The sequence below is a fragment of the Panthera onca genome, chromosome E3, assembly GCF_046562875.1.
Source record: "Panthera onca isolate mPanOnc1 chromosome E3, mPanOnc1 haplotype 2, whole genome shotgun sequence".
Classification (NCBI taxonomy): Eukaryota; Metazoa; Chordata; class Mammalia; order Carnivora; family Felidae; genus Panthera; species Panthera onca.
In genome coordinates, this window is record NC_138354.1 from 22776093 (window position 1) to 22800206 (window position 24114).

The following is a 24114-nucleotide window of genomic DNA, read 5'->3' on the forward strand; positions in this document are numbered from 1 at the left end:
TACTGAAAGAAAACCCACCTCCCTTGTGGCCAGGGCACCACTGGAGCTCCCGGAACCGTGCCGGGGACCCAAGCCAACATGGTTATTTAAATCACAAGGCGCCTCTTTCCAGGGTGGGAGAGGAGAGCAAGAAGGATTTTGACTTGTTCGATTGTGCCTCTGAATCTGAGAACCTAGACAGTTTGAAAAGCTTCTCTGTGAGCTGCTACATGTGAGCTCTTCGCCCCCCACCCCTTCTCTTCTTTCTAATTTCTGTTTCATTGTGTTAATAACAGCTCTGGGTCTGGCTGTCGAAAGTGGAGTTGGCTTAGTCATAGCGGCAAGAGGGATCTTTCAGATGCCAACCTGGATATGTCATTTCTCTGCAGTGGCTCCCCCTTGCCCAGGGCCTACACTCCTCAGCATGGCTCACAAGGCCCTGGTCACCGGGTCACTAGCCTCTCAGTGCCCCTCCCCCACCACAACACGCCCTCCAGCTGTACTCAGTCCCCGGGGTTCCCAGAACACTCATGCACTCTGTCACTGCCCAGCCTTTGCAATGAACTGTCTCCTCTACCTGGGGGGGGGGGGGGGGGGGGTGCAGAACACCTGCCTCCAACCCACCACCCCCCCCAAACCAGGGCATTTCCTACACATCTTTTTCCTCTCCAGACAGATGTCACTTCCTCCAGGAGACTTTCCCTGGACCCCTCCTCTATATGCCTGGGTTTATCCCACCAAGATATAAGATGTTCATCAGAAAACTGGTGGGGGGGTGGGGGGCAAGAAAGTTGACATCAAACTATCCACCAATAGGGAAAAGAAGTTAAATAAGTAATGATACATCTATTTGATGTATTATAATGCAACACACTCTTAAAAATTAAAAGGAGATGTAGAAGAATATTAAATGGCATAGTTACATATAATTACTAGCTGCATACAATATGTTCCCATTCCATAAATTATACACACAAATGTGTGTGCTTACAGATATTGTATATTGTCTATGTGCGTATAAAGACCAGCAAGTTACAGACTGCTTACTTTTCTCCTTTATCTCTTCTGCTTGTGTGTTTGAAAATTTAAATGACAGATTTTTTTTTTTTTAATAAGAAAAAACCCCACAAAAGCTCATTTAAATGAGGGAGCTATTGCCATTTTGAGGCCTTGGTGCTTCTTCTGCTGGAGGTGTGCTAAAGCACTGGAGATATGATGGCACACAAGAGGATCCCTGTCCTTGTCATCACGGAGCTTGTGGTCTAGCAGGAGACAGACACACACACACAGGCCACCACATGGCACCATGTGACAACTGGGGCCACTGAGCACAGAAGTGAGGCACCTAAGAAGGGCCAGGAAGACTTTCTGGAGGAGGTGACATCTAAGCTGAGTGCGACCAGAAAGAAAGACACCAGGGGAACCCGGCCTCTATCAAGACAGCAGGAACCCAAACTAGAAGGTCACACTGAAAATATACGTAAGCCATACAGCCTGGGCAAAAAGACAAAAGAGTATTTTTTTTTTTTTAATGTGCAAATTCAATGAAATTCTGGGTCCTTTTCAAGCCTTACAGATAGTTCTCCGCAGCAGGACAACACAGGAGGGCCCCACCCAGTGAGAAGCAGTCAGTTAAGCACAGAGCTGTAAACACGTTGGATCATTTTTAAGTCGTTTGTGTACCAAGGTTTCTCTCCCCAGCAGAGTCAGACAAAATACAGCGTAGAAAGAAAAGAAAGATTAAAGCTCCTTTGTCTGCAAATAGTGAAGATTCCTTACAATCGGGGTGTTTGATCTCTTGTGTCTATTTAGTTAGAAGGAAGTCAGCAAGAGAAGGGGCTTTTGCACCGGGTAGCAAGTTTGGTGTTTTGTTTTATCTAAAAATAAGATGCAATGCTTTCTTTTCCTCCAGATTTTGGTCTAAATGCCATCGCCTCAGAGTAGCTGTTCGGGATCACCTCCAGACAAAGTAGGACCTCCAATTCTCCCTTCCTGTTAATTCTCCCTCAGGGCATCACTTTCGCACAGGAAATAAAAATACCCAAATAGCCCAATCTCTATTACATGTTTATTTCTTTGCTTCTCTGCTGATGAATTATATTCCCATCTAGACTCTAAGCCCCACAAGAGCTGAAGTCACACCATCGCCTTCCCAGGACTCAGGACAGGTTTTGGCACACAGCAGGCACTCAATGTTGTCAGACGGATGAGTAGCAGTGCCTATTAAGTACGTATAAGCCCGATATTGTTTAAGTACTTCATAAGCAGTATCTCATTTAATCCAATGGTTCCATGATGTCTCTGCTGTACAGCAAGGCTTAAGTACCTATGATTTGATCCCAGATCTGGCAACAATCCAGACTCTTCCATCAGCCTTGTACATTTCTTGCCGAAACAAACAGATCATTCAAAAGCACAAGAAAAATAAACAACAAAACCCTTTGTTATTTCACCCCCTCCATACCTTCATGATGTTAACATTTTAGTCTGCTGTCCTGGCGGAACAAACAGATGGATGGAGACTTTGTATAAAGATACAAAATATAGAATCAGTCCTTTATTACTTACCCTGCTTTTAAGAAACGAGATGAAACACTCTAAACATTTTCCCGTGTGAACAGAGTGTCATTTTTTTCTTATCTATTCTTCACCCATGTCGTTGGCTTCAAATAAAGTTACCCCATTTATTTGCCTATGTTTTTATAACTTCGATTCTCACGGGTCTGTCAGACAGGCAGGAAAAGGGTTATCATCTCCACCGAACAGATAATTTGGAAAGTTAACGACTTGGTCAGGGCCATACAGCGTCAAGGAGGGGAACCAAGATCCAGGGTCGGGTCTGTTCGATTCCAAAGACCACAGGCTTCCTACTACATTTTACTGTCTTACGAATGGCGGGAACTTAAATGCCGACTCGGGTACCGATTCCTTAAGCAGGTGAGCTGACTTCCCTAAGCCAACTTTTTGTTATGTCGAATTAACCTACCTTATAGTGTGGGGTGAGGAGGACTTGATAAAATGCACCGAAGACATGTGACATGGTAGCTGGTAGCTTCCATGGAGTGCGGTGAGCTAGTCTACTGGCAGTGGCCGTGCTCTGGCTACAGAGGGGTCCTGCAGGCCCTGCCATGACTCAGCCTCTCCTGGGATATTGCTGTTGCAAGTACAGGCGTTTAAGACACAAACGGGTATCTTTTCCACCCGAGGCTAGTGGGATATGGGAGGGTGCAAGATGACGTCAGACCCTAAATGGGGCTCCCAGTTAGAAGTGAGGGGCAGATGTGGGCCCGGGGGCAAAAGGGACACATTTCCACTCCCTCCCCCAGCCACCAACCCAAGCCTTGCTGCCTTGAAAAGACATTTTTTAAATTTTTTAATGTTTATTTATTTTTGAGAGAGACAGAGAAAGAGTGAGAGTGGGGGAGGGGCAAAGAGAGGGAGACACAGAATCGGAAGCATGACCTGAGCCGAGTTGGACGCTCAACTGAACGAGCCACCCAGGCGCCTGGGCTTGGAAAGACATTTTAATGCAGATTTACATACCAAGAAGTTCTTGTTCTTCAGTGGTGAAGGGTGGTTGTTTTTAAGAAATTGCACGTGTAAATAAACAAGAAATGAAAGTTTTTCTTTCCCTTTCTGGGTCATGAGTGTCTTGACATCATGGCCTCAGAGCCTTCATGAGTCAGTATTTCTGGACAATCAGTGAGCTCAGGGCCATATAAATGAGAAAGAAGAGGGGCTTAAAAAGAGTGGAGGAGGGGACTCTGAATTTACCCTACAGATGCACTCATGCGTGTGCGAAACTAGGAAGCTATTGAAAATGAAGTAGATCTCGAGATGCTGACAAAACACAATCTGCGAGACAGAAGGTAACAAAGTGAGGCACGGGAATCGAAGACGCGTGCTGGCATCCTCCTGTGTGATGTAGGGTAGTCCTGCGCTTGTACTCAGCCTCTCTAGAAGGCTGGCCCGGAACTGGGCCACTGTGAGTGGCTCCGGGAAGGAGAACCAAGGCACCTAGCTGAGGGTCAAGGGCGGGAGGAGGAGACAGTCTCACTGTATAGTTTTGATGCTGCTTTGCATATTTCACATATTTTAGGATTTTTTTTTTTTAAAGGAGAGAAGATCAGAATATCGAATAATATAATGAGGTCAAGAATGAGAAGACGAGTCTCTGACAGAAGATTGTTCTGAGGTCACTGACAACTCCCCGGGAGAAATGTCAAAACAGAGAGGTGGAGGCAGAAGCCAGATGCACCAAACTAGAAAAAGAATGGATTGTAATGAAATACGATCTTGGAGGTAACAAGAATTAGCAGTTCTTTCAAAGGTTTGCGTGTATGAGCAGACAGGGGCAGCGGTCCTACTCGTGGGAAGGAGCGATCCCAGGTTTGAGGGAAGGGGTTTTTCCTTAATGTTTATTTATTTATTTTGAGAGGGTGGGGGAGGGGCAGAGAGAGAGAAAAAGAGAGACAGAGAGAGTCTCAAGCAGACTCCGTATTTTCAGCACAGAGCTTGACATGGGCTCGAACTCACGAAACAGGCCTTTAAATTAAACTGGCACTCACTTGGACTTACTAGCTGTGTGGCCATGGGCAAGTTACTTAACCTCTCTGAGCCTACCTCCTTACCTACACACGAAGGTAATAACAGTAGTATTTCACAGGGCGGTTGTGAGTAGACCGAAGGCTCTGCTTTCTGGTAAAACTGAATAATTTCACAGAACACGCCTGGCCCATTTTATCGTTACGGTTGTAAACAGTATTAATAAAGTCCTGCATCCGTTAACTGGAGGGCCCATCTTGGCCTGGTTCTTTTCTATTTCCTGTGTAAGTCACTGAAGCAAATCTTCTGGCCTCTGCTCGTCCCTCTCTAGAATGATGGTATCTATACCCACGTCGAAGGGCTCCTCCAGTTCTGGACTTCCGTTACTTCCAGTGGTTATTGCCAGACACATCCTAAGAGTTGTGTGGTCTCCCCCAGCATGTGACCTTCCCATCTACCAGTTCAGTTCACACGGCTGGCATCTCCACTGGGGGACAGCTCAGAGTCATGCACTTGGCAAGTGATTTAGGAACTTCAGTTGGCCCAGGAGTCTGCCAACTCCAACTGCCCAAAGGGAGCCTGGTTTGATCCACAGCTCTCCACGGGTGGGTGGAGGGAGGGAGAGAAAGATAAACAGACAGACTCCGGGCCTCCGTGTCCTAAACAACTCTTGGCTATTTGTGCGTCAGTGTCTGAATGTAGCCTAATATCTTGACGAGGATCTGTATAAACTTCACACTCTGGATAACCGAAAGAACAAACAGAGCCGAGTGGGGAGATGTCTACTCCTTAATGAGCCCGTCTTGAGTGCCTCAGCTCGGATGCTGCCATGCCCTGCCCTCGGAGGGCATTCAACGTCTGTGGTCTTTGTCAGCCTCAAAATCAAAGCCTGAAGGAGCCGGTGAAATTTGCATCTTTGAAAACCCTGCCAGTAGGTGTGAATATGTTACTTGTTTGTTGCGACATTTTAAAATAAATTTTAAATCATTTGAATTGTGAAGAATATCTAGTCTCCGTCTATTATGCAACAGACACTGTTGGATGGTGGTATTGGCTCCTTCCCACCGGTGCAATTTCAAACCCTAAAAGGGGCTCCAAGTGCTTCTGATAATCTTTCCAAGGATACTGGCAGTGTGGAGTCCGTGGTTCGAGGCCTTGCTCTGCCACCTGCTAGCTGCGGGACCTTGAGCAAACATCCTAACCTCTCCAGGCTGCGTGCCCTCATCTGTCATACGGTGACAATGACACCCATAGAGACCCCCATAATGACACCCATAATTCTCTCTCATAGAGAATTAACTGAGGTAGTGCCTGGAAGGCACTTAGAACGCTGCTTGGCACAGACAATAACTCAATATTTTGTCCGGTATATTTGAATAGTACAGGTTTCAGAAGAATGACTTTAAATCCCAGCTTTCTGAAAGGTATTGTTCTCCTGAGCATTTGGTGCTGCCTCGGGGAGGGAGGTTCTATTCTTAAATAAATCGTATTAAGTAGAAAGTTCGCCCCCTTTCTTAAGCCTTGCTTTTGGAGTTGTAATAGCAAACATACAAAGGTTACACTTTGTGGTTTCAATTCAGAAATGTCAGCACATCAAACACACATTCAGACATGCACTCAGAGACACTTACTCATACGCTGTAAAGGGCAATTAGGTTCGGAGGAGAATGTCACATGAACAGAACTGCAGCTCATTAAAGCAGTACTTGAAGCTTTTGACCTCGGCTACACAAACAATGTTTTCAGATGACAGGATTGCCGAGAAACCAAGTCCTGGGAGCACGATTTACTTTCTGAAGCAGTTCGGCATCTAGACTCCTGGAGGATGCAGGCCATGATATGTGATCAGATAACGATGCAGTGTTTGGGAAACGCTATCACATGAAAGGCTGTCGTGATGTAGAATGGGGACCAGGGGCTCTGCGTTTTCAGCCTCCAAGATCCCAAAGCTTTGCTGATGTGCAGATGCCTGAAAACCGTACGGGGCTTTATGTCAAGTGACGAGGAGGACAGGTAACAAAAGCGGAAATGATTGGAATCAGACTATCACACGAGGAGGGGTTGGAGTCGGTGAGGCCTGACACCCGGGCTGGAATGAATGGAAGGAGTGAGCAATGCCAATCACGTCTGGGTGGTCCCGGACGGCTGCCCAGGATGAACGGCTCTTACTGTCTGCTTCTCAGCGAGCTGTACTCCTCAAGCCCCGCTCAGAACGAATGGGCCATCAGATGGAGCACACTTTAGAACCGAAAGAGAGCCACGTTCACTAGCGGGCAAGTCGCTGTACAAACACCCTAGTAGGTAAGCCTCCGTGGGCCATAACGAAGCAGGGTGTCCTTGTGACCTGGTTACTCTTCTCCCACCTCCTCAATTTGCTGCATCTCTGCTGACAGCTGGGGAATGGAGCCCAAGGCGTGTGCCTCTACCCAGTTTTCACAGCAAGCTTTGCACTGGGCATTAGGGACACCGCCAGACTTCACTAAGGCAATTCCTACTAGCGTATGAATGCCACCAAAATCTCGATCCGGCATGTTGATTTAAACACACTACATCAGCATATCTTCTACTGTGACTCGAAGCACCACATACGACAAATTCAGCCAGCAGACATGCTCACCCATGGCCTCAATGCACCCTCTTACTGCAGCACGGCCAAATTCTGAGCTGCTCACCCAGACCAAGGGGACTGCCCGGCTACCACCCCGAGCACGTGGGACCTCCCACACCGCCACAGAATTTACACTGACAAGAGGAGGAACAGCCATGCCCTACTCTGTGCCCCGCATGCCAGCACTCTGAACTCCAGACGCTTTCACGACAACCTCTTTCATCCCTTCATCCTGCTTTTCGCCAGGACCAACAACTGGCTACCACATTACACTCGAGGAGCGATTATGCAGGCAATCTGAAGGGATTCTCCTTCATCCATTCCTTCTTGGCCCCTGGGGTAATCACTGCGCATCCACAAGGTGCCAGGAACCAGGGAGGGCTAGGTGTGCCGATAGGAACACATCCTGGAGGCCCTCAGGCATCTCCGTCCCGTCCAAATGCCCACTGGCTCCCACCTGGATGACCACAAGAGCCTCGAACCAGTCTCCTGATTTCACCCCTGCTCCTACAACAGTCAGAGTGATCCTCTGAAAACCCAAAGTCGGATCATGCCATTTCTCTGCCCAGGGCCCTCCAAACGCTGCCCATCTCAGCCGGAGTAGAAGCCACAGATCCTACAGTGGCCTGAACCATCTGCCCCTCCCGTGGCCTCACCAGTATTATCTTCTTTTCCCCCATCCTTCGCCTACTCAGCTCAGCACTTGGATTCTGTGCTCTTCCTTGAACATGCCAAGCAAGCTCTTGCCTCAGGGCCTTTGCACCTGTTACCACCGCCCGAACCACTCTCCCCCCAAGATACACACATGGCTCACACAGTCCCTCACCTTCCTCCCATCTTTGCTGAAATGTCAGCAAGGCTTTCCAGCCACCTCTCTCTGATCCACCTCTCACCATCCTCACCCCTGCTCTGATTTCGTCCACAATGCTTATCTCCTTCTAACATATTTGCTGATGTTTTTTAGTTTATTTATTTATTTTGAGAGAGAGAGAGAGAGAGAGAGAGAGACTGAGAGAGTGAGCAGGGGAGGGGCACAGAAAGAGGGAGACAGAGAATCCCAAGTGGGCTCTATGCTGTCAGCGTGGAGCTTGACACGGGGCTTGAACCCGCAAACTGTGAGATCATGACCTGGGCCAAAACCAAGAATCGGGCGCTTAACCGACTGAACTACCCAGACGCCCCCATTTGCCGACTTCTACGTCTATTGTTTGCCCACTCCTTCTAAAATAGAAGTTCCACGAGAGCCGGAGATTGTGTTATTTTCACTTCCGTGTCTCCAGCACCTGGAATGGTACCTAACGTCAATAAACACCTGCGGCGAGGATGACCCAGGGCGCTGGGCGACATCCCAGGAGGACAGAACCAGAACACCCTGCTTCTCAACCCACTGCCCCACCACACGCTCAGCCACACACACCGCCTTCTAGCACACAAACTAGCACCACCCACCAACACACACTGACCCACCACAGCCTGCCGTGTGGCCCGAACCACATTCACCAGCACGCTCTGTACTAGAGCTTACACACCCCTGCAGCACAGCCTTCACCATCCTACACGGCATACTAACTACAACAGGATCTGCCTTTCAGCAGATGAAAGGTCCGGCAGCAGCCCAGCACATGTGAAAATACGCAGCGTCTCGGGCCCTACCCCGGACCCGCTGAATCAGAATCCATATTGTAACCAGGTACCCAGGTGACTCGTGTGTGCACAGCAGCATTTAAGAAGATCCGCTAGGTGACCCCAGGGCACCCATAACACTGAGCTGGGCGACAGCAGAGTGCAGGAGCCACGGCCCTCGATCCAAAGCGCAAGGATTCACACGCTGCATCACCGACCCTTCCCCATGCTCTCCCTGCGCACACAACCACACGATGCCATGACCGATATAACTCAGCACCCAAATCGAGCTCTTTAGGAACTTACACAACGACCTATTCATTCGAGATGCCCTTCTGCACATGAGAAAAGCACCCCAGGCTCTAGTACATATCCCTAGAGAACCCCTTATGTTCCTCTGCTCAGAGCATTGCAGCCTCTTACCTTACAGCCGTTCGTGGATTCCTTCATTTATTCAGTAAAAATTATGAAGTGCCGGCTAGGTGCTAAACCTTAGGCTAAGCACCGGGAATCAACACTGACAAAGACAGTCAGAACCCTTCAGTCCTAGTCAAGAAGACCGACATCGCGTGGAACAAGCAATTACAATAAAGTGTGATGAGTTTGTTGATAGGACACTAGCAGAGAATCAATAAGAGCCTCCCTGAGGGGATGATGTTCTCCTGATCTGATGAGGGGGAAGGAGCAAGACACCAACAAGGGACAGAGGACGGAGGTGGGCGAAGCGTGGGGAAGGGTGTCGGGATCCCAGGTGGATGGCTACGCACGGACAGAGCCGGGAAGGGAAGAGAACGCGGTCGCATGTTTGAGGAACCAAAAGAAGCTCAGAAACGCTTGTTTTGGGAGGCAGGAGCTGAAGCTGTGGAGGGGGCAGACGCCGGACCATGGAAGATCCCCAGACGCCACATATGCTAAGGAACAGCAGGCACGATTCTGGGGGCAGCAGAGAGCCATCAGGGAAGCTTTAAGCAAGAGCGACACAATCAGATGCACATTTGAAAAAACCACTCAGGTACGTGAAAGAATGTGCCAAAGCTAGTGTATCTCAGTAGTTATGAACAATGCTCCGCATACGGCTCCCTGCCATAACAAAAGATGGCAAAACCCACGTTAATGAACCTCCAATAATAGCACCCTTCACTGATGTTTGAATATAATCCTCTGTTATTACCCCATGGTTTTTTTTTTTTTTTTTTTCTCCCGTTGCTCTCTGCTTAATAGTATGCATGAATCTGGAACACTGACAGATACACGCATGCCTTTTAATAACCCGCAAGGCACATGGCACTCTGCACACAGTTACCACGGGCCTCGGGGAGGGTGTGCGGAAGGGAAATGTGAAATCCTTGAGTGGGATGAGGACTCTAAGGCCAGCATCCACAGCCCAAAGGCACAGGTGCAGGTTGAATCGGAAGACTGATGCATGTATTATTATTATTTCTAATTCAGTCTCAGGTAGCAAGGGCAGTTCCTGCTTCCCCTGAGAGCTGGAGGCTGAACATCTTGAAATATCCAGTCCAGGGCAATCACTGTACTTTGAAAGCCACTGTTCAACCCACCAGAGGGAATTCAAGACATTGGCTGGTTGGAAACCATTATCGAACGCAGAACAGTCTGAGGATCCTATTGATCTGTTATTAATTATTGTAATCTTTTTATATTATCAGTGGTTAGAACAGCTCCTTTTTCCTAAGTATCTTCTATGAGCCAGGCTCTGGCTAGATATTTTTATATTCATTATTGCTCAGCAGGAAGTTTCAAAATATTTACCCAGTCAGCACGGACTCAGTTGTAAAGAACCAGTACTAACAGGAACCGGTTAAATGCCAACCTGACTTTGAGTAATCACTACCCCCCAAAATTTTAAACTGAGTCCTTGGGCCTCGTATGACTTGTGGATGTGTTTACTTCGGCCTGAACTGGGTTTAATTTTTAACAATGTGTGGCTGATATATCAAAAACTAGTGAGCTCTCATCTAAAAATCTTGGTAAGGATAGAGCAAGGCAGAGCCTGTATCCCTGCAGGGCAAACCTGGCTCGTAGAAGATGCTCAGAAAAAGGTAGCTGTTATTATGGATAATTAAAAAAGAAGATCACAATCATTAGTAACGGTCACCAGAACCCTGCAACTGGGCAGCTGGAGGCGAGCGCCTGTGGGGCCTTGTAGATAGCTTGCCCGCCCTGCGGTCTGCCTCTGTCCCCAACCACTCCCTCTCTCATATTTACATTACCTGCCTGGCCTTGTGGGCACCTGAGCCTACGACCCGTTCCCAGAAGGCACCACCCCTCACCCAGACTAGGCGAGAACCAATGTCTTCCCCTTAAAGAAATTTTCCTCCTTGCCACGTCCCCCCCACCCCCCCCAGCCCCATGAGCTCTTAACACTAAATTCCACAGCACAGAATCTCAGCCTGGGGCACATCAGATTCACCTGGAGGTCCCACCCGCAGGGTTTCTGAGTCACGGTTTCTGGGGAGGGGCCGGAGCATTTCATTCCTCAAATTCCCAGATGATTCTGCTGGTCTGGGGACCACCCTTTGAAAACCACTGCTCTACAACTAAAGAATGAACCCTACCCAGAATGTCACCGGGTTCAACGCTGGGAGAGATGCAGACATTTGCATCTTTCTACCGGCCAAGTGGAGGGGAGGGTCCACATTTTGAGACGTCATGAATAGCCCATGAAACCCCCGTAAGTTTTGTGTCCCATCTCTGAGTTCCCAGTTCCCTGAACGGAGAACCTGTTCTTCTCTCCCAGGCTGCCATTTTGATCTTTTTCCAAATGGTTCATTAGAAGTGAAAGTGCTGCCTAGGACATGCAGTGCCCCTCTGTCACGCCCAGTGCACACACGGACATCATCTTTGGGAAACAGCACCAGTTGGACTCAACACTGTTCTACCCCTCAAAGACCCTGCACCCAAGACATCAATCAATGTGTGACGCCGCTAACAAAAATCATTATCCACTCTCCAAGAGGGCCGACTGCATGCCCGGCATGCACTGAGCACTTTACGCGTCATAACGATCCTCTGATGCAGAGACTATTAACATCGCTGAATCACAGGTGATGAAACAGGGGAGTAGACAGGGGAACAGAGTTCACCAGCTCTAGAATAATCAAGAGATTTTTGTTGGACCCCACTGTATTCACTTGAGGATCAGACACGATTAGAAACGTGCTCAATCCTGTGCCTGTATTTGAAGACGGATGCTGATGACCTGGCAGACGATCAGCACCTGCAGGTGATGTCATTTGGGACATGCTTGCAGGTGGAAGGTGTGCATGTGTGTGTGTGTGGGGGGGGGGTGGGGGTGGGTATTTGGCCTGAAATCACAGGGCTCGGGAATTTAAGACCAGCATCTGCAAATGTCTGAGGGTGCTCTGCAGAGAAAGAGGCTCTTGATGACAGAACAGGCCAGAGGGATGGCAGTCCGGGGAAGCTGATTAGACACCAACATGTAGGTTTGCCACAATTAGAAGGGCCGGAAGGTGGAACTGGCTGTCTCCAGATAATCTAGCTTCCTAACCTCAGGGAGTGCCCAGAGAGATGCATCAAGGATGCTGTAGAGCAGGGATGCTAATGGTGTGGGATGGTCGGGAAGGTGCAGCACCAGGGAGATGGGGAGAGTCACCTGGGAGGCTTTCTTTTTTTGTTTGTTTAATTTTTTTTTTAGTATGTTTTTACATATTTTAAAGAGAAAGAGAGAGTGCAAGTGGGGGAGGGGCAGAGAGAGAAGGAGACACAGAATCCGAAGCAGGCTCCAGGCTCCGAGCTGTCAGCACAGAGCCCGACGCGGGGCTCGAACTCACAAACCGCGAGATCATGACCTGAGCCCAAGTTAGACGCTTAACCAATTGAGCCACCCAGGTGCCCCACCTGCAAGGTTTCCTAAACCTACACGCCCTTTGCCCCTGGGCATTCTGCTATGCCTCGATGGAGTCAGGCGGTCTGAGATTTGAATCCCTACGTCCTTGCACACTGGCCGAGTGACCCTGGACAGAGCACTTAAGCTCTCCATTTTCTCTTCCAGGACACAGAGTAACAGCACCTCCGTAACAGGCTGTGGTGAGGATTTCATCAGATGCCACACGTGAAGTGCTTACTAGGGTGCCTGGCACGTAATAAGTGGCCACGAAATGAATAATAATGCTATCAACATAACTACCGTTATCGTCATGGATCTTACAATTTCCGGTTCCAATGACAGTGTTTTTGTGCATGTTTCAGCCTCGGTAGGCAGTTTCAGAGCTCATAATAAAGTCATCGGGTCTCCGCTCATCTTAGTCTAACAAAGAAATATCCTGTCTGGGGAGCTGTAGTTTGGATTCATTCAGGGCGAACTCCTCCTCCCTGGGTGTGACAGTATGCCTAGCCGAGTCTCTGGGGATGGAAAATCCTCCCGTGTGTGCACAACTGTGGAAATGGGAGGCTTGTCTTTTTATACTCTAGACATTGCCTCCCAGCTGGACCTACACTCAGAGCCTCCAAGAGGTCTACGAGCGGGCCAGCTTTTGCTTTTATTCTGTTTCACTCGGGTGGGAGCTGGCTGGTGGAGCTGTCTTTATTTCCTGCCTCAGACACACTGTATGTTTCAGAATTAAATTTAAATACTGTAACGTGGCCTTTTCAATGTCAATTTGAAGAGAAAAGAACACAGTCGAACCAAGGAAAGAACGAGGGCAAAATGAGACTCTTTGTCACGGTCCAAAACCGGACCTGAACTCCCGCTCACCGACGAGACATCTCCAAAAAGTTGCCAGCGAAGACAGTCATAATAACTGAACCAATAAAGCAAAAGTTCGTATCTAGCATCTCTCCCGCATTTGTAGAGGCCGGGCTGTGTGAACGGAGATCTCCGTTTTTGTACCCAGTGACTGTGCACATCAACGGGAGCACTTACAGACATATTTGAGGGAGCCATCGATGTCTAGCCCTTGGAACACTGAGGGCGCACACACTTGGGAGAGGAGAGGGTATGTTACGCGTGTGAAGCCAAGAGTCAGAGAGACCAGTTTACTTACGGCTTTTGGCTTATACGGGGGCTGGATCTCTTTGCGTTCAAGTTTCTCCCAATCAATATACCGGAAAAATGCATGCTCTTTGATGTCACGTTCACCTTCAGGTCCACAACCCAGACGTTTGCCCGGGTGTTTGGTCATCAGCTTCAAGAGAAGAGAAAGGTTGAGTTTAATGAACTTCGGAGGACACGTGAGCCACTCAGAAATGAGGACTCCAATGAATTAGGGAAGAAACGACAATAAGAGACTCAATTTTTATCTTCTGCTTTTCATTCCAGCAATACTTTCCCAGAGAGGTCTTTATAATAGGAAGACCTGACAACAGTGCCTGCCGCTGCTTGTCCCAAAGCAAGACTGCTTATGGTTAATCAGACCTAAGCCTCAATGTGGCCCTGAACTTCAAGTTAGAAATGTCACACGATGCATTCTGATTTAAGAATGAGTTTTACGCAATTACTGGTGCATTTAATGAGGACAGTTTCAATATCTTCAAATGCCCCACCTCCCACCTCAAGAAAGCTGGAGTGTGACCAAGGCAAAGGCCACGTTCATTCTGATAATATTTGCATTTCTCAGTAAAGCGCTTGTGAAAATGACAAAACAGAAGAAAAAATATTAGTCAAATGGACCCAAGTTTCAAGTAATTACTTTCCAAAAGCTCATTAAATAGTCAAAAGCTAACCCAGCTCATTTTGCTTGGATCGCACATTACACTAAACTCCGCTGAGGTTTCTTTGGTGTTCCATTTAAATTACTTAATTATCAAAACCCTCCATCTTTGGGTCTCTGAGCCAGTGCTAAATAACAAGATGAATAGATGCTCCAAGATGAAACCAGACAGGCTTCCTCTTGTAAATGAATCCAAAGCAGCATGAAAAAATGTCTGATCTCAAGATTTGAGCAAATGCACAGAGAGCCAAGACAGAGCTGGTGATTTCAAAACAAAACAAAACAAAACAAAACAAAACAAAACAACAACCAACAAGAAGACCCTCAAAGAGGAAAAACAAGCAATGGAACATATAAGACCAAAAAGCTTCCCAGAGTTGACCTGACACCATGATGTCAGAGTCCTTGGGTTGTGCCCGGGATTTATGGATTACGGCAAAGAGATGAACCCAGCAATGTATACCTACCCTGCTGGACACTCAGCTTAGCCTGCTTCCTGCTTCCAAATAACTTGTCATCAGAAACTATCCCCCTATACACACACATACTCACACACACACACACACACACACACACACACACACACACACTCACATGAGCACATATACTCCATATGTGCTATTCTCATATTCTCAGGGGGGAAATAAGTGGGCATTTCTATTCTAAGCTTCTACCTGATTTGCACGCACCTGATTCCCACAATAACCCAGTGAGGTGGGTTTATTATTTTTCCCATCTCAATGGGAATAGACACTCAAAGAGGTTAAACAACTAGCAAGGACTTGGAGAAGTGAGAAGTGACAGAGGTGAGCTTGGATCTCACCTCTGCCTTCTCCAGAACTTGGGCTTTTATGTTATTTTTAAAAGTTTATTTATTTATTTATTTTGAGGTGGAGGGGGTAGAGAAGGAGAAAGAGAATCCCAAGCAGGCTCCGTGCTGTCAGTGCGCAGCCCGACCCAGGGCTCGATCCCACAAACTGTGAGATCATGCCCTGAGCTGAAATCAAGAGTCAGATGCTCAACCGACTGAGCCACCAGGCGCCTCCAGAACTTGGGCTTTTAATAACAAAGCTCTTCGTGTGTGGGCTCCCAGGGATATCTGTGGTGTGGCTTGGTCAGGAAGGGTTTATGGAGGGCAAGCACGTTGGGCCAAGCCCTGACAGCTGTGTAGGGTTAGGATAGGAGGAAAGGAAGGGCTACGAGGTCTTGATTAGCACTACCAGTGATATTATCAATGATGGCCTCTGTGTACTGAGTGCTTCCTGTGCACCCAGGCTCTGTGCTAAAGGCTTCCTAGCCATTACTCTTTCATCTTTATTTTCACTTTACAACTAGTATCCTCATTGTCCAGTAAGAAACTGGTCCAGAGAAGTAGTCATTTGCCCAGAGGCACACAGCTAAGTAGCAGAGCCGTGCTTTGAACAGATCCGCCTAGCTCTAGCTGCTCTGTGTTATGCGTTCTGCTTGCTTTTGTGCGAACGGGTGGCCAGTGGGAGCTTCTGTCTGCTTTAAGTTTTTCGAAGTGGGAGTGGCATTCTGAGCACGTGATACTAATTTTTTTTTTCCTGGCAGAAAATAGGTTCTTTAATGGGATGGATATATAAAGAAAGGACTTTTCAATGGGAACGGAACGGTTTTCAAAAGCCGAGCTCAATTTCCGCATAAGGACAAGGATGGCCAAGCGAAGAAAAGCCACTGCAGAATCATCCAGCACTAATGCGAGTCTCTGCCCAGTTACTGCACTCGGAGCTGATGTGCCTGCAGCCATGCAGACAGCTGGATTTAATCACTGTTCCTATCTCTGATCACCTCCCAGACGCATCCCCTGGGGCCTGCGGTTCGGGAGGAAGTGTCTGCCGTTCGCTTGAGTGTTTTCTCTTCTTTGGAGCCTCAACCTTGAAGAAAGAGCCCACACCGGACGCAGCCCACTCAACTCAGAAAGGTCCTCCAACCCGATAGTAAGAAAGTCACGCCAGTTAATCCTGAAGGTTATGGGTCCTAAATTAATAGAAATCTGCTCCACCAGGGAAACCACTAATTGGAGCTGAAGCTGAATGCAGCTGACCTGGAAAATCCTCTCTCCTCCATGACCCACTTAGAACCCCCAGCTGTCCCAGCAGGGCAGAGTCGTGAAGGGGAATGTCTTGAGCGTGCATTAAGCACCTACTATGCGCCGATACCACAGAAGGGGCTTTCTCTTATGTTACCTGACTTAATGCTCTCAGACAACTCAATGATCAATGAGGGTTGTTAGTCCATTTTTAGAGGTAAAGAAACAGAAGCCCGGAGCTGCAGAGTAGGACCACACACCTAGGAAGTGGATGGGGTGAGATGTGCAAAGGGTCTTGGGCTCCCAAATCCCCCATTAAAACAACTCCTATGGCAGCGTATGCATACTTAGATGCCAAGAGGGGCCTGGCGCGTAATGTAGTAGGTGCCAGCATCAGCAACAGTAATAATAATAATGGCCCATGGGTTCTGGATCAGAATGCCAGGCTCTGTTGTAAGTGAGCCGCTGGTATGAACTCATTTAATCATCACAGAATCCTGTACGGAGAACTATCATTATCCTCAATCCACAGACAAGGTTGAGGAATTTACCTACAGGCATAGTGCCGCTCATGCTGGGACCAGGATTTGAACCCAGATGAAACTGGGCCAGATGGGGATTTCTGCAAACTGGAGAAGGCACGCCCTTCAGGGGACATGGGCTTCCCATCCAGCTGGCTATCACATGCTTTATAGGAATGACAGACCAGCATGGCGGGATCGGATTTCTCAAGAGAAACTGGAAAGTTAATGTTCATGGGAAATCCCTTGCCCTTTAAATGGTGGCAATTGCTAAACAAACTAAAAGCTCAGTATATGACCTCCGCCCACTCTTCCTCCCTCACAACAAAATGTCTACAGGGGTCTGCACTGGCCTTATGCTGTGTTCTCCTCCTCCTCTTCTTCTCCTTCTCCTTTTTTTTTACAAGCCTCACTTACGCTCCTCATGGCCCTCTGGATCTCTATTCTCTGTTCCTCGTTTTCCCTCCCCTTGCCTCATACTTTCAAAGAAAATATTTTCACCCAGTTCACTTCAAGATGTTGGGGACTGAGACAAAGTCACACGTGGTTTCCCCAGGGATATTTGCAGCTTAGCCTATACAGCTGAGATACAAAGCTCAGATGAGTCACCAAGAGTGAGAATCTAGGTGGTGTGAGAAGGTGCTCTACACGGAGAGGGTGGCCCAGCTAATACAAAGTGCCTGCGTTTTCCAGCTTTTCTGCATCCACGCAGAGCACCAGGCATCTGACTGGGGCCCGGAAGCACGGGGCTGGATCGAGCCGTGGGAAACCAGCAAACGCCCCAAGGATCTAAGACCGGCAGCCCTGGTTTATTCAGACACACAGGTGGGAATCCACTGGGAAGGCATGGTCATGCCCTAACCTTGAAAATGCACCTGTACCTCCACCTGCTGGGAGAGTGAATACTTCACAAAGGCAGGATCCACGAGCCATATTCTCTGCGGCTCTCACGGCGTTTTCACACTTCCATCAGAGCTGAAATGGTCCCACATTTGGGTAATGGGTTTAAAAGCAGTGGTTCTCAAACCACTTGGGGACTTCTGCAGACTTTTACAGATGTCCAGACAATCTCTGGGTGAGACTGAGGTTATGTACAGTCTGAAAAAGCCCTGCAGATCATCCTGATGGCACCAAAGGTGAGGACCAAGGATCTGCAGGGACTCACCGAGGTCAAGCACATCTGGCTTAATGCCAGATGCATAACAAAGCGATCTTCACCAGCACCCATGTGCCCTGCCTTCTTCACAGGTGCAATCTGCATACGCTGCAGGGTATAGTGTACGTATGCCTCTCAGCCCTTTGTGGGTTGGGCGAGGGGAGACCAGGGGTTTTGAAGACACAAAATTTGGGTCAGCTTATCCAGAGAATCCCTTAAACTCAACACTGCATGGTATTTTCTTAAGACAAAAGTTACACGCTGTTAGTATTAACCACACACACATATAGAGCAGAGCAGGGCGAGGCTGACAGATCGGTGCTGCAGACCTCTTGCACACCTTCCCATGGGTCCCAGCTCTTTGGCAAAGACTCTGTGTTTCCTATCTCATTCATTCAATATGCATTCCCCTGTGCCGGGCTAGAGCCTGGAGCCCAGCCAGCAGCAAGATACTGTTGCAGGCAGACCTCTCTGGTACTTTTGTGCAGGTTGGAAAAAAGGCCCCTTTGCTCCGGGAGGTCCATGCCAGGCTCACAGGGCGGCAAGTGGGGAGAAAGATAAGAGTTCAGTCTCCATTCCCCCTCTCTCCCTGGGTGAGTTGTCCTTGCGCGGGGTCCTGACCGCAAGCTTTCAGGGGCTCACTCACCCCTTTGCAGATGGCCACAGCTTCCTTGGACATGGACTTTGGGTAAGCCACGTTGTGTTCCATGATGGACTGGAAGAGCTCGTCCTCATCCTCCCCTTCAAAGGGTGCCTGTGGGGCAGAGGATAGTGTGGGAAGAGAGGGATCCTGCCTGTCCCTCTCCAACTGCCCCAAACCATTGGGCCCTTTCCCCTGGGGTCCACAGCGAGGCCATACTCAGGGGCTTCAAGGGAGAAGACAAAGAAAAACAGTCAAAAGACTAAGCTAACCCTAAGGCCAAGGAAGTCACAGCGTTTCCAATCTATGAGCTGGTACCAACGGGATACCTTCGTCTAGAGAAACCATGCAGATGGGGTTGGGGGAGGACTTTTCTTACCAATCAGTTAAAATTCAATTACCTGGCCAGCTAACATTTCATACAGCAGGACTCCAAATGCCCACCAATCCACGGACTTCCCATAGGGCTGATAAGCAATTATCTGGAAAAGAGAAGGCATTCCATCAGGGAGGCGGGCAGGTAGCCATGGCTGGAGACTGAACACTCACTTCTTTAATGTAAGAGTGGAGCATCTTAGTCCCTCTAAAAGAGTGACTGAGGAGCCTAGTGCCCACTCAAGCCATTTCTTTACCTTAGGAAGACGGATAGATGCCATTTACAAGAGTGGGGTGAAACAGGTGAAGCAGGTGGGGGAAAACATCTGTGGCTGTCAACATTGCCTTTTAAAAGCTCTTAGTGCTTTATTTTATTTTTTTGTGCATTAATTTTATTTTTTTGAGAGAGAGAGCAAAAGAGAGCGAGCAAGCAGGGGAGGGGCAGAGAGAGAGAGAGGGAGAGACAGAATCCCAAGCAGGCTCTGAGCTGTCAGCGCAAAGCCCGATGCTGGGATCGATCTCACCAACCGTGAGATCATGACCTGAGCCGAAATCAAGAGTCAGACCCTTAACTGAGTGAGCCCCTCCAGGAGCCCCCAGTGCGTTACTTTTTTCGTTTTAATACAGTGAATGGCATTTTTAAGAAGGAAAACAGTGTTTGCTTCTCATTACAAAAGTAATCACATTTATACAACAACAGAAATACACTTAACTGAATGCTGAACTGTACTCCTAGAAAAGAGTCTAGGAAGAAATAGACCAAAGAGCTGTGATAATTTTTCTCTTGATAAATTATGGGTGATTCTAATTATTATATTCTCTCAGCTTGTCTACTGCTACTACTGAACTGTGCCTTAGAAATGGTTAAGATGGTGAATTTTGCATTTTTTTACCACAACTAAAAATTTGTAAGTTACAAAGCTGTAATAGCATTCTTATTATTATACTATCTATTTTAAAATATAGATAAGCAAATAAATAAATAATAAAAATATAGACAAGCTAAGAGAATACAATTAGTATCACCCATAATCATTTATCAAGAGAAAAATTATGATAGGTCTGTGGTCTATTTCTTCCTAGATTCTTTTCTATCAATACATAGTAAATTCAGTGTGTATGTATGTGTTTTACACACACACACACACACACTTTAATATGTGGAATTTTAATGAAGTATTTTATTCACTTAAAATTTCCATGCAATAGTTGCATATCGATGTAATCAGTTTTTATCTCTGCACAGCATTCCCCTGGATGGCTATACCAAAATTTATGTTGTCTATTCCCAAGATCAGGTTTCTTCTGATGCTATAATATAGATCCTTGCAACTGGATAGTTGGACACTCGTCCAATTATTTCCTTAAGATAAATTCCTAAAAATAGAATTGGTGGATCAAATGGGATGTATGGTTTTTAAAAATTATTTTATTTATTTTATTTTCATCTTAATCCCCTTCACCTATTTCCCCCATACTCCCCTACCCACCTTGTGTCTGGTAACCATCAGTGAGTTCTATATAGTTAAGAGTCTGTTGATTTGTCTCTCTTTCTTTCTCTCATTTTCCCTTTGTTCATTTGTTTTGTTTCTTAAATTCCACATATGAGTGGGATTGTGTGGTATTTGTCTTTCTCTGACTGACTTATTTCACTTAGCATTATATCCTCTGGATCCATCCATGTTGTTGCAAATAGTAAGGCTTCACTTTTTTATGGCTGAGTAATATTCCACACATATATAATCATGTATATTCATTCCACACCTTCTTTATCCATTCACCTATCGATGGACACTTGGGCTGCTTCCTTAGTCTGGCTATTGTAAATAATAAACACAGAGGTGCATGTGTCCCTTTGAATTAGTGTTTTTGTATTTTGGGGGTAAATTCCCAGTAGTGCAATCACTGCATCATATGATAGATCTATTTTTAATTTTTTTGAGAAACCTCCAAATGATTCCAGTGGCTGTACCAGTTTGCATTCCCACCAACAGTGCAGGAGAGTTCCCCTTTCTCCACATTCTCGCCAACACTTGTTGTTTCTTGTGTTTTTGATTTTAGCCATTCTGACAGGTGAGAGGTGATCTCATTGTTTTGATTTGCATTTCCCTGATGATAAGTGATGATGAGCATCTTTTCATGTGTCTGTTGAACATCTGGATGTCTTCTTTGGAGAAATGTCTGTTCATGCCTTCTGCAATGATAATATATTGTTTTAAGATTTCTGATACTTATCACCAAATTGTTAGAGCATGGCCAAGTCTGGAATAGCTGTGTGACCATCCACCTTTCAATATATGGGGGTGTAAAACTAACTGTATCAAAAGGTTGAAAAGGTGATACAGCAAAGGTTCAGGGCCGGTCCCGACTGCTACTTCCGAGTTGTGTGACCGTGGGGGAGGTTACTTAACTTCTTGATGTCTCAGTTTCCTCACTTACAAAAGGAATTTTATAACATCTAGATCACGGGGTTTTGCGAGGAAGAGAGGGAGATACATTCCTCTCGCACATTACGTCCTCCAAATGTTAGCTGTAAGTAGAAGGTTTTCTCATTCAGTGATTGTTTTACTCAATGAATGTGTCTGAGCAAACTTGGCTCTAAAATGAATGTCTGCTTATTGAATTCCATCTTCTACCTAAAATCTTCTACCCTAAAATCAGAAATGCCCTCTGCGGAGAATTAAACAGCAAGAGACCGGAGAGAAAGCTTTCCGTGAGAACACTTACTGAAAGTGTTTTCACACTTTTAAAGTACTTCATGTCTTATTTGATCCTCATGACAACCTAACAAGTTAATCCTTTCACAAAGGAAAACAGAGCCTGGGAGGTGAAAGAAGTTGCCAGAGGTGATGTGGCTATTAGTTAATGGCAAAGCCAGGGCGAAAGCCTGACCCCTAGCTTATTCCTCCCATCAGTGGGTTGGAGGAGGGAGCAAGGGCTTCCCCGGGAGCACAACTCCAGGCATCTCATGTATCACAACCACCCGGGAACTCTGGAAAATCACAGATATGTGGGTCCTTCCTTCAGAGATTCTGCTTCAGTTGAGGGGAACACCTGGCCAGCCTACATTTTAAGAGCTCCCCGGGGACCTTGAAGTGCAGCAAGCTTCGAGCCAGAGATTACTGAACTCACAGCAGATCAAGGACTTGTCTGATGCTCTATTTAACGAAATGATGATGAACCAAGGTATGGCACATAGGGAAAACACCACTGGATTCTAATACAGGTGTCCCCTGCGTTTTGAAAGTTTGTGTTATGCCACTTTGCTTCTACGAAAGACCTACAATACTTCCTGCTTTCATTAATCTAAAGAAATAAGAACAGGACTTTTGCTTTTATGCTAAAGGCAAAAAGCAAAAATAGAGTTCAGCATTTGGTTTTCATGGAGCCATTACAGAGGCAGCGAGAGTGGTACTTCCACGCTTCTCCCCAGGAATGACATTCAGCATCAAGCAGTCATAGCTTTGAATTGTGTGAGCATCTGTGCTCGATCTCGATTTTCCTTAAAATCCTTATTTATTTTTGAAAGAAAGAGAGCACGAGCAGGGGGCGGCAGAGAGAAAGGGAGAAAGAATCCGAAGCAGGCTCCAGGCTCTGAGCTGTCAGCAAGGAGCCCGATGTGGGGCTCGAACTCAGGAAATGTGAGATCATGACCTGAGCCACAGTTGGATGCACAACTGACTGAGCCACCCAGGCGTTCCTTGATCTCAATTAATTTTATGTACCCACTAGCCAGATGTGTGTTAATGCATCAGAAGAGGCAAAGAGAAGTTATTTTTTGGGGCTCAGAACATTAAAAAAATGTCTCCATATAAAATTGCTATGCTATAAAAATACTTCTTCAGGGGCGCCTGGGTGGCTCAGTCGGTTGGGCAGCCGACTTCGGCTCAGGTCATGATCTCGCGGTCTGTGAGTTCGAGCCCCGCGTCGGGCTCTGTGCTGACAGCTCAGAGCCTGGAGCCTGTTTCAGATTCTGTGTCTCCCTCTCTCTGACCCTCCCCCGTTCATGCTCTGTCTCTCTCTGTCTCAAAAATAAATAAACATTGAAAAAAAATTTATAAAAATACTTCTTCACTTCAAGCCATTTTGGCTTAGAAAACGTTTCACAGGAATGCTCTACTTTTAATAGAAGGGGAAATCTAAAAAAGCATTAATTTAAAAGATTACTTTTCAAGTAATCTTTCAAATAATTATTCAAGTAACACACAAACATATTTACCTTGTGAAAAATGTAAACAGTATACAGATTGAGCTAAATTACTCGTCACTGTGCCCTTAACCTCAGAGGTAACCAATGTTTTGAAATCAGTCTGTAACCTTCCAGATTTTCTATGCTTTTACATGAATTTCGACATACTCATAAGAAGCATATAGCAGTGTTCTGTGTATTGTTCTTGTTTTCCATACATGGTATCATATTGTATTTAACATTCTGTACCTTGATTCCCGCCCCCCCAATTTTATTGAGAATAATTGGCGCACATCACTGTGTAAGTTTAAGGCATAGAGCATGATGGTTTGATTTACATATGCTGTGAAGTGATTAAAATAAGTTCAGCTAACATCCACCTTCTCATATAGACACAATAAAAAGAAATGAAAGAAAAAAAGGAAAAATTTTTCTCCCTTGTGATGAGAATTTTGGTATTTATTCTCTTAACTTTCCTACATAACACAGCAGTGTTTGCTATAGTCATTGTGTGTACATCCTCAGTAATCTTATGACTAGAAGTTTGTATCTTTTGACCACCTTCCCATAATCTCCCTCCCCATCTTTCACCTCTGGTAACCACAAGTCTGATCTCATTTTCTGAGTTTGGTTTTCTTTTTTAAAGATTCTACATATAAGTGAGATCATACAGTATTTGCCTTTCTCTGTCTGACTTATTTCACTTAGCATAATGCCTTCAAGGTGCATCTGTTGTTG

General features: G+C 46.5%; 1 protein-coding gene across 5 annotated transcripts in view; it reads right to left on the minus strand.

Moving 5' to 3' along the window:
• PRKCB (protein kinase C beta) overlaps positions 1-24114 on the minus strand; it is a 331373-nt gene that overhangs the window by 10969 nt on the left and 296290 nt on the right. For 4 of the 5 annotated variants that reach the window (XM_078440467.2, XM_078440469.2, XM_078440468.2 and 1 more), the window contains 3 exons: positions 19214-19294; positions 18819-18926; positions 13780-13920 (listed from right to left, as the gene is read on the minus strand). In XM_078440467.2, coding sequence (XP_078296593.1) covers positions 13780-13920; positions 18819-18926; positions 19214-19294 — 330 coding nt within the window. Of the gene's footprint in view, positions 1-13779; positions 13921-18818; positions 18927-19213; positions 19295-21159; positions 21382-24114 lie in introns of those variants that run through there. The other variant, XR_013552994.2, reaches the window with a different exon arrangement.